The sequence below is a fragment of the Salvelinus fontinalis genome, chromosome 21, assembly GCF_029448725.1.
Source record: "Salvelinus fontinalis isolate EN_2023a chromosome 21, ASM2944872v1, whole genome shotgun sequence".
In the NCBI taxonomy this organism is placed as follows: domain Eukaryota; kingdom Metazoa; phylum Chordata; class Actinopteri; order Salmoniformes; family Salmonidae; genus Salvelinus; species Salvelinus fontinalis.
The window spans coordinates 5,387,234-5,406,317 of NC_074685.1; the positions used below are offsets into that span (position 1 = coordinate 5,387,234).

The 19,084-nt window shown below is 49.6% G+C and overlaps 1 protein-coding gene across 1 annotated transcript in view; it reads right to left on the reverse strand.

The window, feature by feature from the left end:
- Positions 1-19,084, reverse strand: part of LOC129818074 (ceramide glucosyltransferase-like) — a 47,738-nt gene that overhangs the window by 19,775 nt on the left and 8,879 nt on the right. The window contains exons 2-3 of the mRNA XM_055873626.1: positions 12,983-13,124; positions 7,843-7,945 (exon numbers count right to left, since the gene is read on the reverse strand). Of these exons, the coding sequence (XP_055729601.1) occupies positions 7,843-7,945; positions 12,983-13,124 (245 nt within the window). The remainder of the gene's footprint in view (positions 1-7,842; positions 7,946-12,982; positions 13,125-19,084) is intronic.

Sequence of the window (19,084 nt, forward strand, 5' to 3'; positions counted from 1 at the left end):
GCCAAGCGTCACGTCTAGAGGAAACCTGGCACCATTCCTACGGTGAAGCATGGCGGTGGCAGCATCATGCTGTGGGGATGTTTTTCAGCAGCAGGGACTGGGAGACTAGTCAGGATTGAGAGAAAGATGAACAGAGCAAAGTACAGAGAGATCCTTGATGAAAACCTGCTCCAGAGCGCTCAGGACCTCAGACTGGGGCGAAGGTTCACCTTCCAACAGGACAACGACCATAAGCACACAGCCAAGACAACGCAGGAGTGGCTTTGGGACAAGTCTCTGAATGTCCTTGAGTGGCCCAGCCAGAGCCCGGACTTGAACCCGATCTAACATCTCTGGAGAGACCTGAAAATAGCTGTGCAGCGACACTCCCCATCCAACCTGACAGAGCTTGAGAGGATCTGCAGAGAAGAATGGGAGAAACTCCCCAAATACAGGTGTGCCAAGCTTGTAGCGTCATACCCAAGAAGACTCGAGGCTGTAATCGTTGCCAAAGCTGCTTCAACAAAGTACTGAGTAAAGGGTCTGAATATTTACAGTACCGTTCAAAAGTTTGGGGTCACGTAGAAATGTCCTTGTTTTTGAAAGTCCATCAAAATAACATCAAATTGAACAAAAATACAGTGTAGACATTGTTAATGTTGTAAACGACCATTGTAGCTGGTAACGGCAGATTTTCTTATGGAATATCTACATAGTCGTACAGAGGCCCGTTATCAGCAACCATCACTCCTGTGTTCCAATGGCACGTTGTGTTACCTAATCCAAGTTTATCATTTTAAAAAGCTAATTGATCATTAGAAAACCCTTTTGCAAGTATGTTAGCACAGCTGAAAACTGTTGTTCTGATTAAAGAAGCAATAAAAACTGGCCTTCTTTAGACTAGTTGAGTATCTGGAGCATCAGCATTTGTAGGTTTGATTACAGGCTCTAGAGAGGAGCGGTAGAGATACTCTTAATGATCGGCTATGAAAAGCCAACTGACATTAACTCCTGATTATTATTTGACCATGCTGGTCATTTATGAACATTTGAACATCTTGGCCATGTTCTGTTATAATCTCTACCCGGCACAGCCAGAAGAGGACTGGCCACCCCTCATAGCCTGGTTCTTCTCTAGGTTTCTTCCTAGGTTCTGGCCTTTCTAGGGAGTTTTTCCTAGCCACCGTGCTTCTACACCTGCATTGCTTGCTGTTTGGGGTTTTAGGCTGGGTTTCTGTACAGCACTTCGAGATATTAGCTGATGTACGAAGGGCTATATAAAATAAACTTGATTTGATATGGCCAGAAACAAAGACCTTTCTTCCGAAACTCGTCAGTCTATTCTTGTTCTGAGAAATGAAGGCTATTCCATGTGAGAAATTGTCAAGAAAATGAAGATCTCGTACAACGCTGTGCACTACTCCCTTAACAGAACAGCGCAAACTGGCTCTAACCAGAATAGAAAGAGGAGTGGGAGGCCCCGGTGCACAACTGAGCAAGAGGACAAGTACATTAGAGTGTCTAGTTTGAGAAACAGACACCTCACAAGTCCTCAATTGGCAGCTTTATTAAATAGTACCCACAAAACACCAGTCTCAACGTCAACAGTGAAGAGGCGACTCCGGGATGCTGGCCTTCTAGGCAGAGTTGCAAAGAAAAAGCCATATCTCAGACTGGCCAATAAAAATAAAAGATTAAGATGGGCAAAAGAACACAGACACTGGACAGAGGAACTCTGGTGTTTTGTGGGTACTATTTAACGAAGCTGCCAGTTGAGGACTTGAGCATGAACGTGCATCCTCGTAGCTGTGTGGGCTAATATAGTCAAAATGTTTGGAACTCTGCCTAGAAGGCCAGCATCCTGGAGTCCCAAATCCTGTTTTTGCTTTGTCATTATGGGGTATTGTGATCTCATTATGGGGTATTGTGATCTCATTATGGGGTATTGTGATCTCATTATGGGGTATTGTGATCTCATTATGGGGTATTGTATTGGAGATTGATGAGGAAAAACATTTATTTTATTCATTTTAGAAACTGGGTTGTAACGTAACAAACGTGGAAAAAGTCAAGGGGTCTGAATACTTTCTGAATGTGCACATATAAAAGTACGTGGACACCACTTAAAATTAGTGGATTCGGCTAGTTCAGCCACACCCGTTGCTGACAGGTGTATAAAATCGAGCACACAGCCATGCAATCTCCATAGACAAACATTGGCAGTAGAATGGCCTTACTGAAGAGCTCAGTGACTTTCAACGTGGCACCGTCATAGGATGCCACCTTTCCAACAAGTCAGTTCGACAAATGTCTGCCCTGCTAGATCTGCCCCGGTCAACTGTATGTGCTGTTATTGTGAAGAGGAAAACGTCAAGGAGCAACAACGGTTCAGTCACGAAGTGGTAGGCCACACAAGCTCACAGAACGGGACCGCCGGGTGCTGAAAAGCTTATCGATCGTCTGTCCTCGGCTGCAACACTCACTACCGAGTTCCAAACTGCCTCTGGAAGCAACGTCAGCACAATAACTGTTTGTCGGGAGCTTCACGAAGTGGGTTTCCGTTGCCGAGCAGCCTCACACAAGCCGAAGATCACCATACAACATGCCAAACGTTGGCTGGAGTGGTGTTTAGCTCACCGCCATTGGAGCAGCGTTCCCTGGAGTGATTTTTTAACATTTATTTAACCTTTATTTATCGAGGCAAGTCAGTTAAGAACAAATTCTTATTTACAACGACGGCCTAGCCCAGACAAACCCGGACGACGCTGGGCCAATTGTGCGTCGCCCTATGGGACTACCAATCACGACCGGTTGTGATACAGCCTGGATGAATGACGCTTCACCATCTGGCAGTCCGACGGACTAATCTGGGTTTGGAGGATTCCAGGAGCACGCTACCTGCCCGAATGTAGTGTCAACTGTAAAGTTTGGTGGAGGAGGAATAATGGTCTGGTTTTCATGGTTCGGGCCCCTTAGTTCCAGTGAAGGGAAATCTTAACACTACAGCATACAATGACATTCTAGAAGATTCTGTGCTTCCAACTTTCTGGCAACAGTTTGGGGAAGGCTCATTCCTGTTTCAGCATGACAATGCCCCTGTGCACAAAGCGAGGTCCATACAGAAATGGTTTGTCGAGATCAGTGAGGAAGACCTTGACTGGCCTGCACAGAGCCCTGACCTCAACCCCATCTAACACTTTTGGGATGAATTGGAACACCAACTGCGAGCCAGGCCTAATCGCCCAACATCAGTGCCCGACCTCACTAATGCTCTTGTGGCTGAATGGAAGCAAGTCCCCGCAGCAATGTCCCATCATCTAGTGGAAAGCCTTCCCAGAAGAGTGGAGGCTGTTATAGCAGCAATGTTACAACATCTAGTTGAAAGCCTTCCCAGAAGAGTGGAGGCTGTTATAGCAGCAATGTTCCAACATCTAGTGGAAAGCCTTCCCAGAAGAGTGGAGGCTGTTATAGCAGCAATGTTCCAACATCTAGTGGAAAGCCTTCCCAGAAGAGTGGAGGCTGTTACAGCAGCAATGTTCCAACATCTAGTGGAAAGCCTTCCCAGAAGAGTGGAGGCTGTTATAGCAGCAATGTTCCAACATCTAGTAGAAAGCCTTCCCAGAAGAGTGGAGGCTGTTATAGCAGCAATGTTCCAACATCTAGTGGAAAGCCTTCCCAGAAGAGTGGAGGCTGTTATAGCAGCAATGTTCCAACATCTAGTAGAAAGCCTTCCCAGAAGAGTGGAGGCTGTTATAGCAGCAATGTTCCAACATCTAGTGGAAAGCCTTCCCAGAAGAGTGGAGGCTGTTATAGCAGCAATGTTCCAACATCTAGTGGAAAGCCTTCCCAGAAGAGTGGAGGCTGTTATAGCAGCAATGTTCCAACATCTAGTGGAAAGCCTTCCCAGAAGAGTGGAGGCTGTTATAGCAGCAATGTTCCAACATCTAGTGGAAAGCCTTCCCAGAAGAGTGGAGGCTGTTATAGCAGCAATGTTCCAACATCTAGTAGAAAGCCTTCCCAGAAGAGTGGAGGCTGTTATAGCAGCAATGTTCCAACATCTAGTGGAAAGCCTTCCCAGAAGAGTGGAGGCTGTTATAGCAGCAATGTTCCAACATCTAGTGGAAAGCCTTCCCAGAAGAGTGGAGGCTGTTATAGCAGCAATGTTCCAACATCTAGTGGAAAGCCTTCCCAGAAGAGTGGAGGCTGTTATAGCAGCAATGTTCCAACATCTAGTGGAAAGCCTTCCCAGAAGAGTGGAGGCTGTTATAGCAGCAATGTTCCAACATCTAGTGGAAAGCCTTCCCAGAAGAGTGGAGGCTGTTATAGCAGCAATGTTCCAACATCTAGTGGAAAGCCTTCCCAGGAGAGTGGAGGCTGTTATAGCAGCAATGTTCCAACATCTAGTGGAAAGCCTTCCCAGAAGAGTGGAGGCTGTTATAGCAGCAATGTTCCAACATCTAGTGGAAAGCCTTCCCAGCAGAGTGGAGGCTGTTATAGCAGCAAAGGGAGGACCATCTCCATACCCATGATATTTGGAATGAGATGTTCGACAAGCAGGTGTCCACATACTTTTGTTAATGTAGTGTAGGCTTCCATGTGTAGTGTCTCATGAGGGACAAACATCATAAACCAAAACGGGGAATCGGTCAAGAGACCAGCAACAGAAAAACACTTGCCAATCGGTCAGCGGTGCTTTAAAGGGATACTGTGAGATTTTGGTTGTTGATCTACTTAGCCTCCCGGGTGGCGCAGTGGTCTAGGGCACTGCATCGCAGTGCTAGCTGCGCCACCAGAGTCTATGGGTTCGCGCCCAGGCTCTGTCGCAGCCGGCCGCAACCGGGAGGTCCGTGGGGCGACGCACAATTGGCATAGCGTCGTCCGGGTTAGGGAGGGTTTGGCCGGTAGGGATATCCTTGTCTCAGTATGTAAAAAATGTAATCAAATGTATGCACTCTGTAAGTCGCTCTGGATAAGAGCGTCTGCTAAATGACTAAAATGTAAAAATGTACTTACCAAGAGTCAGACAAACTCATGGATACCATTTTTATATTTTTAGGACACTACATTTACTGTTAGATTAAAACATGGTAATTAGTAGGGGGTTACATTTAGAATAAACTAATGAGTTTCCACTTCCTCAGGTGATGAATTACCACCAATTCAATAAGGCCTTCGTATAGTATTGGGGGTAAATAACGATGAAAGGCAAATTCATTTCTAATTAACAAAAAAAATAAAAAAAATTGCCCTATTTTGACAGTAAAATATAACAAAAAATAGCCTAATTGTCAAACCAACATTCATGCCAATCACTGAACTAGGCTGCATATCAAAATGTTTTGAATCCTCCATTCCAGCGTGGACATGTTAGACGTAACGACGTATTTATTAAGTAACATCTCAGTCATCGACTGCACCTCTTCATAAAGCGAATTACTTTATACTGACTTCATTAGATAACGACTCAAATGTAGCCGATTGTTTGACGCTGCAGAAACCTTTTGGGGGGGTGCCACCGACTGGGGGGGGGGGGTGCCTTTCAGACAGCACAGTGTGGATCCCCTGCCTTTCAGACAGCACAGTGTGGATCCCCTGCCTTTCAGACAGCACAGTGTGGATCCCCTGCCTTACAGACAGCACAGTGTGGATCCCCTGCAGACAGCACAGTGTGGATCCCCTGCCTTTCATACAGCACAGTGTGGATCCCCTGCCTTACAGACAGCACAGTGTGGATCCCCTGCCTTTCATACAGCACAGTGTGGATCCCCTGCAGACAGCACAGTGTGGATCCCCTGCCTTACAGACAGCACAGTGTGGATCCCCTGCCTTTCAGACAGCACAGTGTGGATCCCCTGCCTTACAGACAGCACAGTGTGGATCCCCTGCCTTTCAGACAGCACAGTGTGGATCCCCTGCCTTACAGACAGCACAGTGTGGATCCCCTGCAGACAGCACAGTGTGGATCCCCTGCCTTTCAGACAGCACAGTGTGGATCCCCTGCCTTTCAGACAGCACAGTGTGGATCCCCTGCAGACAGCACAGTGTGGATCCCCTGCAGACAGCACAGTGTGGATCCCCTGCCTTTCAGACAGCACAGTGTGGATCCCCTGCCTTTCAGACAGCACAGTGTGGATCCCCTGCCTTTCATACAGCACAGTGTGGATCCCCTGCCTTTCATACAGCACAGTGTGGATCCCCTGCAGACAGCACAGTGTGGATCCCCTGCCTTACAGACAGCACAGTGTGGATCCCCTGCCTTACAGACAGCACAGTGTGGATCCCCTGCCTTTCATACAGCACAGTGTGGATCCCCTGCCTTTCAGACAGCACAGTGTGGATCCCCTGCCTTTCAGACAGCACAGTGTGGATCCCCTGCCTTTCATACAGCACAGTGTGGATCCCCTGCAGACAGCACAGTGTGGATCCCCTGCCTTACAGACAGCACAGTGTGGATCCCCTGCCTTACAGACAGCACAGTGTGGATCCCCTGCAGACAGCACAGTGTGGATCCCCTGCCTTACAGACAGCACAGTGTGGATCCCCTGCCTTACAGACAGCACAGTGTGGATCCCCTGCCTTACAGACAGCACAGTGTGGATCCCCTGCAGACAGCACAGTGTGGATCCCCTGCCTTTCAGACAGCACAGTGTGGATCCCCTGCCTTACAGACAGCACAGTGTGGATCCCCTGCCTTACAGACAGCACAGTGTGGATCCCCTGCCTTTCAGACAGCACAGTGTGGATCCCCTGCCTTTCAGACAGCACAGTGTGGATCCCCTGCAGACAGCACAGTGTGGATCCCCTGCCTTTCATACAGCACAGTGTGGATCCCCTGCCTTTCAGACAGCACAGTGTGGATCCCCTGCAGACAGCACAGTGTGGATCCCCTGCCTTTCATACAGCACAGTGTGGATCCCCTGCCTTTCAGACAGCACAGTGTGGATCCCCTGCAGACAGCACAGTGTGGATCCCCTGCATACAGCACAGTGTGGATCCCCTGCAGACAGCACAGTGTGGATCCCCTGCAGACAGCACAGTGTGGATCCCCTGCCTTTCAGACAGCACAGTGTGGATCCCCTGCAGACAGCACAGTGTGGATCCCCTGCCTTTCATACAGCACAGTGTGGATCCCCTGCCTTTCAGACAGCACAGTGTGGATCCCCTGCAGACAGCACAGTGTGGATCCCCTGCATACAGCACAGTGTGGATCCCCTGCCTTTCATACAGCACAGTGTGGATCCCCTGCAGACAGCACAGTGTGGATCCCCTGCCTTTCATACAGCACAGTGTGGATCCCCTGCCTTACAGACAGCACAGTGTGGATCCCCTGCCTTTCAGACAGCACAGTGTGGATCCCCTGCAGACAGCACAGTGTGGATCCCCTGCAGACAGCACAGTGTGGATCCCCTGCCTTTCAGACAGCACAGTGTGGATCCCCTGCCTTACAGACAGCACAGTGTGGATCCCCTGCCTTTCAGACAGCACAGTGTGGATCCCCTGCAGACAGCACAGTGTGGATCCCCTGCCTTACAGACAGCACAGTGTGGATCCCCTGCCTTTCACTAGAGAGAGACCTCAGATGCTGCTAATGAGCTAGAATCAATAGTTTCTCCAAATGGCCTCACACTATTATGGAATAAGGTGACATTTTGGCCTCTATAGTCCAATTACACACATTTTGACATCATTTGTTATATTTATAGACTAGACTACCTTGGAATCAATGTATAAAACTGTTAATACCAACAGGTTCCCCACTTCAATACTACACAAACATATTTATTAGACAGATTGTAGAAATGTCAGAAACATGAATATTAAATTAACAGTTTCTTCTAATAAAACATAAAGTCAAGCTCTTACCTACAAACAACCTAGCATCTACGTTGGGATATTTTCCCAGGAGCTTTTTACACACATCAACGGCTGGGTCATCATGGTCCTGTACACACAACAGGATCTCATACTGGGGAGAGAAACACAGAGACATTAGTCCCATACTGGGGAGAGAAACACAGACATTAGTCCCATACTGGGGAGAGAAACACAGACATTAGTCCCATACTGGGGAGAGAAACACAGAGAGAGACATTAGTCCAATACTGGGGAGAAAAACACAGACATTAGTCTCATACTGGGGAGAGAAACACAGAGAGAGACATTAGTCCAATACTGGGGAGAGAAACACAGACATTAGTCCCATACTGGGGAGAGAAACACAGAGACATTAGTCTCATACTGGGGAGAGAAACACAGACATTAGTCCAATACTGGGGAGAGAAACACAGACATTAGTCCCATACTGGGGAGAGAAACAGAGACATTAGTCTCATACTGGGGAGAGAAACAGAGACATTAGTCCCATACTGGGGAGAGAAACACAGAGAGAGACATTAGTCCCATAATGGGGAGAGAAACACAGAGAGAGACATTAGTCCAATACTGGGGAGAGAAACACAGAGAGACATTAGTCCCATACTGGGGAGAGAAACACAGAGAGACATTAGTCTCATACTGGGGATAGAAACACAGACATTAGTCCCATACTGGGGAGAGAAACACAGAGAGACATTAGTCCCATACTGGGGAGAGAAACACAGAGAGACATTAGTCCCATACTGGGGAGAGAAACACAGAGAGACATTAGTCCCATACTGGGGAGAGAAACACAGAGAGACACATTAGTCCCATACTGGGGAGAGAAACACAGAGAGACATTAGTCCCATACTGGGGAGAGAAACACAGAGACATTAGTCTCATACTGGGGAGAGAAACACAGAGACATTAGTCTCATACTGGGGAGAGAAACACAGAGACATTAGTCTCATACTGGGGAGAGAAACACAGAGAGAGACATTAGTCCCATACTGGGGAGAGAAACACAGAGAGAGACATTAGTCCAATACTGGGGAGAAAAACACAGACATTAGTCCCATACTGGGGAGAGAAACACAGACATTAGTCTCATACTGGGGAGAGAAACACAGAGACATTAGTCTCATACTGGGGAGAGAAACACAGACATTAGTCTCATACTGGGGAGAGAAACACAGAGACATTAGTCTCATACTGGGGAGAGAAACACAGAGACATTAGTCTCATACTGGGGAGAGAAACACAGAGAGAGACATTAGTCCAATACTGGGGAGAAAAACACAGACATTAGTCCCATACTGGGGAGAGAAACACAGACATTAGTCTCATACTGGGGAGAGAAACACAGAGACATTAGTCTCATACTGGGGAGAGAAACACAGAGACATTAGTCTCATACTGGGGATAGAAACACAGACATTAGTCCCATACTGGGGAGAGAAACACAGAGAGACATTAGTCCCATACTGGGGAGAGAAACACAGAGAGACATTAGTCCCATACTGGGGAGAGAAACACAGAGAGACATTAGTCCCATACTGGGGAGAGAAACACAGAGAGACATTAGTCCCATACTGGGGAGAGAAACACAGACATTAGTCCCATACTGGGGAGAGAAACACAGAGAGACATTAGTCCCATACTGGGGAGAGAAACACAGAGAGACATTAGTCCCATACTGGGGAGAGAAACACAGAGAGACATTAGTCCCATACTGGGGAGAGAAACACAGAGAGACATTAGTCCCATACTGGGGAGAGAAACACAGAGAGAGACATTAGTCCCATACTGGGGAGAGAAACACAGAGAGACATTAGTCCCATACTGGGGAGAGAAACACAGAGAGACATTAGTCCCATACTGGGGAGAGAAACACAGACATTAGTCCAATACTGGGGAGAGAAACACAGACATTAGTCCAATACTGGGGAGAGAAACACAGAGAGACATTAGTCTCATACTGGGGAGAGAAACACAGACATTAGTCCAATACTGGGGAGAGAAACACAGACATTAGTCCCATACTGGGGAGAGAAACACAGAGAGACATTAGTCCAAAGCTGCCATGTTATTACCCCGGTCTGGTTAACGGGCCTCATACTGATCCCCTCCACTCTAACCGCTAGTCTACCAGCCGCCCCTCCGCTCTAGCCACGTAGAACTTGTTCTACGGGAAGCAGCACGTAGAACTTGTTCTACGGGAAGCAGCACGTAGAACTTGTTCTACGGGAAGCAGCACGTAGAACTTGTTCTACGGGAAGCAGCACGTAGAACTTGTTCTACGGGAAGCAGCACGTAGAACTTGTTCTACGGGAAGCAGCACGTAGAACTTGTTCTACGGGAAGCAGCACGTAGAACTTGTTCTACGGGAAGCAGCACGTAGAACTTGTTCTACGGGAAGCAGCACGTAGAACTTGTTCTACGGGAAGCAGCACGTAGAACTTGTTCTACGGGAAGCAGCACGTAGAACTTGTTCTACGGGAAGCAGCACGTAGAACTTGTTCTACGGGAAGCAGCACGTAGAACTTGTTCTACGGGAAGCAGCACGTAGAACTTGTTCTACGGGAAGCAGCACGTAGAACTTGTTCTACGGGAAGCAGCACGTAGTACCTGCTTGCTGCACCCTATAATGCATGACTTTGCCCTGTCTAACTGCACTGCAACATTCTAACAGTAGACTGATAGAGAGTCACTGAAACAATGTGGCGAGACGTCTGGGAGGGAAATTAACTCTTTACAAACAGTGTCGTTCCAGGTCGTACCTTGGGGTGGTTATGCTCAAGCCTGTAGAAGAGGTTCCTACCGTGGGGTAGGGTATAGACATGTAGGATATAGAACAGGTCGTACCTTGGGGTGGTTATGCTCAAGCCTGTAGAAGAGGTTCCTACCGTGGGGTAGGGTATAGACACGTAGGATATAGAACAGGTCGTACCTTGGGGTGGTTATGCTCAAGCCTGTAGAAGAGGTTCCTACCATGGGGTAGGGTATAGACATGTAGGATATAGAACAGGTCGTACCTTGGGGTGGTTATGCTCAAGCCTGTAGAAGAGGTTCCTACCGTGGGGTAGGGTATAGACACGTAGGATATAGAACAGGTCGTACCTTGGGGTGGTTATGCTCAAGCCTGTAGAAGAGGTTCCTACCGTGGGGTAGGGTATAGACACGTAGGATATAGAACAGGTCGTACCTTGGGGTGGTTATGCTCAAGCCTGTAGAAGAGGTTCCTACCATGGGGTAGGGTATAGACATGTAGGATATAGAACAGGTCGTACCTTGGGGTGGTTATGCTCAAGCCTGTAGAAGAGGTTCCTACCGTGGGGTAGGGTATAGACATGTAGGATATAGAACAGGTCGTACCTTGGGGTGGTTATGCTCAAGCCTGTAGAAGAGGTTCCTACCGTGGGGTAGGGTATAGACATGTAGGATATAGAACAGGTCGTACCTTGGGGTGGTTATGCTCAAGCCTGTAGAAGAGGTTCCTACCGTGGGGTAGGGTGTAGACATGTAGGATATAGAACAGGTCGTACCTTGGGGTGGTTATGCTCAAGCCTGTAGAAGAGGTTCCTACCGTGGGGTAGGGTATAGACACGTAGGATATAGAACAGGTCGTACCTTGGGGTGGTTATGCTCAAGCCTGTAGAAGAGGTTCCTACCGTGGGGTAGGATATAGACACGCAAGATATAGAACAGGTAGTACCGTGGGGTAGGGTATAGACACGTAGGATATAGAACAGGTAGTACCGAGGGGTAGAGTATAGACACGTAGGATATAGAACAGGTAGTACCGTGGGGTAGAGTATAGACATGTAGGATATAGAACAGGTAGTACTGAGGGATAGGGTATAGACATGTAGGATATAGAACAGGTAGTACCGAGGGGTAGAGTATAGACATGTAGGATATAGAACAGGTAGTACCGTGGGGTAGGGTATAGACATGTAGGATATAGAACAGGTAGTACTGAGGGATAGGGTATAGACATGTAGGATATAGAACAGGTAGTACCGAGGGATAGGGTATAGACATGTAGGATATAGAACAGGTAGTACCGTGGGGTAGGATATAGACACGCACGATATAGAACAGCTAGTACTGTGGGGTAGGATATAGACACGCACGATATAGAACAGCTAGTACCGTGGGGTAGGGTATAGACACGCACTATATAGAACAGGTAGTACCGTGGGGTAGGGTATAGACATGTAGGATATAGAACAGGTAGTACCGAGGGGTAGGGTATAGACATGTAGGATATAGAACAGGTAGTACTGTGGGGTAGGGTATAGACATGTAGGATATAGAACAGGTAGTACCGTGGGGTAGAGTATAGACATGTAGGATATAGAACAGGTAGTACCGTGGGGTAGGATATAGACATGTAGGATATAGAACAGGTAGTACCGAGGGGTAGGGTATAGACATGTAGGATATAGAACAGGTAGTACCGAGGGGTAGGGTATAGACATGTAGGATATAGAACAGGTAGTACCGTGGGGTAGGATATAGACATGTAGGATATAGAACAGGTAGTACCGAGGGGTAGGGTATAGACATGTAGGATATAGAACAGGTAGTACCGTGGGGTAGTCGAGGGATAGGGTATAGACATGTAGGATATAGAACAGGTAGTACCGTGGGGTAGGGTATAGACATGTAGGATATAGAACAGGTAGTACCGAGGGGTAGAGTATAGACATGTAGGATATAGAACAGGTAGTACCGTGGGGTAGTCGAGGGATAGGGTATAGACATGTAGGATATAGAACAGGTAGTACCGTGGGGTAGGGTATAGACATGTAGGATATAGAACAGGTAGTACCGTGGGGTAGAGTATAGACATGTAGGATATAGAACAGGTAGTACCGTGGGGTAGAGTATAGACATGTAGGATATAGAACAGGTAGTACCGTGGGGTAGGGTATAGACATGTAGGATATAGAACAGGTAGTACCGTGGGGTAGAGTATAGACATGTAGGATATAGAACAGGTAGTACCGTGGGGTAGGATATAGACATGTAGGATATAGAACAGGTAGTACCGTGGGGTAGAGTATAGACATGTAGGATATAGAACAGGAAGTACCGTGGGGTAGGATATAGACATGTAGGATATAGAACAGGAAGTACCGTGGGGTAGTCGAGTTCAAAGAAGGTCTCCAGGTTATTGATGAGGTTAGGATCTACTCCTTTCAGAGGCTTCAGTAGAGAGACCCCTGCCAGCTTACTGTAGGGCTGCTTGTCACCGCTCTTCCTGTTGAGGCAGAGTCGGCTACAGGACAGACAGACAAGCACATCGTTAGTGTCACCGCTCTTCCTGTTGAGGCAGAGAGTCGGCTACAGGAGAGACAATCACATCGTTAGTGTCACCGCTCTTCCTGTTGAGGCAGAGTCGGCTACAGGACAGACAGACAAGCACATCGTTAGTGTCACCGCTCTTCCTGTTGAGGCAGAGAGTCGGCTACAGGACAGACAAGCACATCGTTAGTGTCACCGCTCTTCCTGTTGAGGCAGAGTCGGCTACAGGACAGACAGACAAGCACATCGTTAGTGTCACCGCTCTTCCTGTTGAGGCAGAGAGTCGGCTACAGGACAGACAAGCACATCGTTAGTGTCACCGCTCTTCTTGTTGAGGCAGAGTCGGCTACAGGAGAGACAATCACATCGTTAGTGTCACCGCTCTTCTTGTTGAGGCAGAGAGTCGGCTACAGGAGAGACAATCACATCGTTAGTGTCACCGCTCTTCTTGTTGAGGCAGAGAGTCGGCTACAGGAGAGACAATCACATCGTTAGTGTCACCGCTCTTCTTGTTGAGGCAGAGTCGGCTACAGGACAGACAAGCACATCGTTAGTGTCACCGCTCTTCTTGTTGAGGCAGAGAGTCGGCTACAGGAGAGACAGACAAGCACATCGTTAGTGTCACCGCTCTTCTTGTTGAGGCAGAGAGTCGGCTACAGGACAGACAGACAAGCACATCGTTAGTGTCACCGCTCTTCTTGTTGAGGCAGAGAGTCGGCTACAGGACAGACAGACAATCACATCGTTAGTGTCACCGCTCTTCCTGTTGAGGCAGAGTCGGCTACAGGAGAGACAGACAAGCACATCGTTAGTGTCACCGCTCTTCCTGTTGAGGCAGAGAGTCGGCTACAGGACAGACAAGCACATCGTTAGTGTCACCGCTCTTCTTGTTGAGGCAGAGAGTCGGCTACAGGAGAGACAATCACATCGTTAGTGTCACCGCTCTTCTTGTTGAGGCAGAGAGTCGGCTACAGGAGAGACAATCACATCGTTAGTGTCACCGCTCTTCCTGTTGAGGCAGAGTCGGCTACAGGAGAGACAGACAAGCACATCGTTAGAGTCACCGCTCTTCTTGTTGAGGCAGAGAGTCGGCTACAGGAGAGACAATCACATCGTTAGTGTCACCGCTCTTCCTGTTGAGGCAGAGAGTCGGCTACAGGAGAGACAATCACATCGTTAGTGTCACCGCTCTTCTTGTTGAGGCAGAGTCGGCTACAGGACAGACAATCACATCGTTAGTGTCACCGCTCTTCTTGTTGAGGCAGAGTCGGCTACAGGACAGACAATCACATCGTTAGTGTCACCGCTCTTCTTGTTGAGGCAGAGTCGGCTACAGGAGAGACAATCACATCGTTAGTGTCACCGCTCTTCTTGTTGAGGCAGAGAGTCGGCTACAGGAGAGACAGACAAGCACATCGTTAGTGTCACCGCTCTTCTTGTTGAGGCAGAGAGTCGGCTACAGGACAGACAAGCACATCGTTAGTGTCACCGCTCTTCTTGTTGAGGCAGAGAGTCGGCTACAGGAGAGACAATCACATCGTTAGTGTCACCGCTCTTCTTGTTGAGGCAGAGTCGGCTACAGGAGAGACAATCACATCGTTAGTGTCACCGCTCTTCTTGTTGAGGCAGAGTCGGCTACAGGAGAGACAATCACATCGTTAGTGTCACCGCTCTTCTTGTTGAGGCAGAGAGTCGGCTACAGGAGAGACAATCACATCGTTAGTGTCACCGCTCTTCTTGTTGAGGCAGAGAGTCGGCTACAGGAGAGACAAGCACATCGTTAGTGTCACCGCTCTTCTTGTTGAGGCAGAGAGTCGGCTACAGGAGAGACAGACAAGCACATCGTTAGAGTCACCGCTCTTCTTGTTGAGGCAGAGAGTCGGCTACAGGACAGACAAGCACATCGTTAGTGTCACCGCTCTTCTTGTTGAGGCAGAGTCGGCTACAGGAGAGACAATCACATCGTTAGTGTCACCGCTCTTCTTGTTGAGGCAGAGTCGGCTACAGGAGAGACAATCACATCGTTAGTGTCACCGCTCTTCTTGTTGAGGCAGAGTCGGCTACAGGAGAGACAATCACATCGTTAGTGTCACCGCTCTTCTTGTTGAGGCAGAGTCGGCTACAGGACAGACAAGCACATCGTTAGTGTCACCGCTCTTCTTGTTGAGGCAGAGAGTCGGCTACAGGAGAGACAGACAAGCACATCGTTAGTGTCACCGCTCTTCTTGTTGAGGCAGAGAGTCGGCTACAGGAGAGACAGACAAGCACATCGTTAGTGTCACCGCTCTTCTTGTTGAGGCAGAGAGTCGGCTACAGGAGAGACAGACACATCGTTAGTGTCACCGCTCTTCTTGTTGAGGCAGAGAGTCGGCTACAGGAGAGACAGACAAGCACATCGTTAGTGTCACCGCTCTTCTTGTTGAGGCAGAGAGTCGGCTACAGGAGAGACAGACAAGCACATCGTTAGTGTCACCGCTCTTCTTGTTGAGGCAGAGAGTCGGCTACAGGAGAGACAGACAAGCACATCGTTAGTGTCACCGCTCTTCTTGTTGAGGCAGAGAGTCGGCTACAGGAGAGACAGACAAGCACATCGTTAGTGTCACCGCTCTTCCTGTTGAGGCAGAGTCGGCTACAGGAGAGACAGACAAGCACATCGTTAGTGTCACCGCTCTTCTTGTTGAGGCAGAGAGTCGGCTACAGGAGAGACAAGCACATCGTTAGTGTCACCGCTCTTCCTGTTGAGGCAGAGAGTCGGCTACAGGAGAGACAATCACATCGTTAGTGTCACCGCTCTTCCTGTTGAGGCAGAGAGTCGGCTACAGGAGAGACAATCACATCGTTAGTGTCACCGCTCTTCTTGTTGAGGCAGAGTCGGCTACAGGACAGACAATCACATCGTTAGTGTCACCGCTCTTCTTGTTGAGGCAGAGTCGGCTACAGGACAGACAAGCACATCGTTAGTGTCACCGCTCTTCCTGTTGAGGCAGAGAGTCGGCTACAGGACAGACAAGCACATCGTTAGTGTCACCGCTCTTCTTGTTGAGGCAGAGAGTCGGCTACAGGAGAGACAATCACATCGTTAGTGTCACCGCTCTTCTTGTTGAGGCAGAGAGTCGGCTACAGGAGAGACAATCACATCGTTAGTGTCACCGCTCTTCCTGTTGAGGCAGAGTCGGCTACAGGAGAGACAGACAAGCACATCGTTAGAGTCACCGCTCTTCTTGTTGAGGCAGAGTCGGCTACAGGAGAGACAATCACATCGTTAGAGTCACCGCTCTTCTTGTTGAGGCAGAGAGTCGGCTACAGGAGAGACAGACAATCACATCGTTAGTGTCACCGCTCTTCTTGTTGAGGCAGAGTCGGCTACAGGACAGACAAGCACATCGTTAGTGTCACCGCTCTTCTTGTTGAGGCAGAGTCGGCTACAGGAGAGACAATCACATCGTTAGTGTCACCGCTCTTCTTGTTGAGGCAGAGAGTCGGCTACAGGAGAGACAAGCACATCGTTAGTGTCACCGCTCTTCTTGTTGAGGCAGAGAGTCGGCTACAGGAGAGACAGACAAGCACATCGTTAGTGTCACCGCTCTTCTTGTTGAGGCAGAGAGTCGGCTACAGGAGAGACAGACAAGCACATCGTTAGTGTCACCGCTCTTCTTGTTGAGGCAGAGAGTCGGCTACAGGAGAGACAAGCACATCGTTAGTGTCACCGCTCTTCTTGTTGAGGCAGAGAGTCGGCTACAGGAGAGACAATCACATCGTTAGTGTCACCGCTCTTCTTGTTGAGGCAGAGAGTCGGCTACAGGACAGACAATCACATCGTTAGTGTCACCGCTCTTCTTGTTGAGGCAGAGAGTCGGCTACAGGACAGACAAGCACATCGTTAGTGTCACCGCTCTTCTTGTTGAGGCAGAGAGTCGGCTACAGGACAGACAATCACATCGTTAGTGTCACCGCTCTTCTTGTTGAGGCAGAGAGTCGGCTACAGGAGAGACAGACAAGCACATCGTTAGTGTCACCGCTCTTCTTGTTGAGGCAGAGAGTCGGCTACAGGAGAGACAGACAAGCACATCGTTAGTGTCACCGCTCTTCTTGTTGAGGCAGAGTCGGCTACAGGAGAGACAGACAAGCACATCGTTAGTGTCACCGCTCTTCTTGTTGAGGCAGAGTCGGCTACAGGAGAGACAGACAAGCACATCGTTAGTGTCACCGCTCTTCTTGTTGAGGCAGAGAGTCGGCTACAGGACAGACAAGCACATCGTTAGTGTCACCGCTCTTCTTGTTGAGGCAGAGAGTCGGCTACAGGAGAGACAATCACATCGTTAGTGTCACCGCTCTTCTTGTTGAGGCAGAGAGTCGGCTACAGGAGACAGACAATCACATCGTTAGTGTCACCGCTCTTCTTACGGAGACAGACGAGCACTAATTATATATATTTGTGTGCTGCATTGTAGGGGTAAGGCCTAGGCAACCAAATACTTGTTTGTTGCTCGTTTCTTCAGCAAGGAGTAACGAAGTTTAATCACACTGTTAAGAGTCTATGTTTCCACACGAATAGGGCTGGTCAATATGGTCACAAAAATCATATTTTGATTTTTTTCCAAGCTTAACGGCGATTCATGAGATAGGTATAAAATATATATATATATATATATATATATATATATATATTATCAACAAAAAAATGTTTGCTCTAAATAAGCTTTGTACAATTAAAAAGGTCAAATACCCCACATTACAAACAGTTAGCAATAATCTAATGAATTCAGGGTGTATGAAATTAGACTAATAACTTGATTATTTTATCACAATTGTTTAACCTGCTTTATTTGCAATAATAACTGACCTGGCTTTCAAGTCTGTCTATGAAAACAACCTTTTTCTTCAATTTAACCAGAACGCACATCCACTAATAGAGCCCCTCTGCCGCGCACAGAGCCCCTCTGCCGCGCACAGAGCCCCTCTGCCGCGCACAGAGCCCCTCTGCCGCGCACAGAGCCCCTCTGCCGCGCACAGAGCCCCTCTGCCGCGCACAGAGCCCCTCTGCCGCGCACAGAGCCCCTCTGCCGCGCACAGAGCCCCTCTGCCGCGCACAGAGCCCCTCTGCCGCGCACAGAGCCCCTCTGCCGCGCACAGAGCCCCTCTGCCGCGCACAGAGCCCCTCTGCCGCGCACAGAGCCCCTCTGCCGCGCACAGAGCCCCTCTGCCGCGCACAGAGCCCCTCTGCCGCGCACAGAGCCCCTCTGCCGCGCACAGAGCCCCTCTGCCGCGCACAGAGCCCCTCTGCCGCGCACAGAGCCCCTCTGCCGCGCACAGAGCCCCTCTGCCGCGCACAGAGCCCCTCTGCCGCGCACAGAGCCCCTCTGCCGCGCACAGAGCCCCTCTGCCGCGCACAGAGCCCCTCTGCCGCGCACAGAGCCCCTCTGCCGCGCACAGAGCCCCTCTGCCGCGCACAGAGCCCCTCTGCCGCGCACAGAGCCCCTCTGCCGCGCACAGAGCCCCTCTGCCGCGCACAGAGCCCCTCTGCCGCGCACAGAGCCCCTCTGCCGCGCACAGAGCCCCTCTGCCGCGCACAGAGCCCCTCTGCCGCGCACAGAGCCCCTCTGCCGCGCACAGAGCCCCTCTGCCGCGCACAGAGCCCCTCTGCCGCGCACAGAGCCCCTCTGCCGCGCACAGAGCCCCTCTGCCGCGCACAGAGCCCCTCTGCCGCGCACAGAGCCCCTCTGCCGCGCACAGAGCCCCTCTGCCGCGCACAGAGCCCCTCTGCCGCGCACAGAGCCCCTCTGCCGCGCACAGAGCCCCTCTGCCGCGCACAGAGCCCCTCTGCCGCGCACAGAGCCCCTCTGCCGCGCACAGAGCCCCTCTGCCGCGCACAGAGCCCCTCTGCCGCGCACAGAGCCCCTCTGCCGCGCACAGAGCCCCTCTGCCGCGCACAGA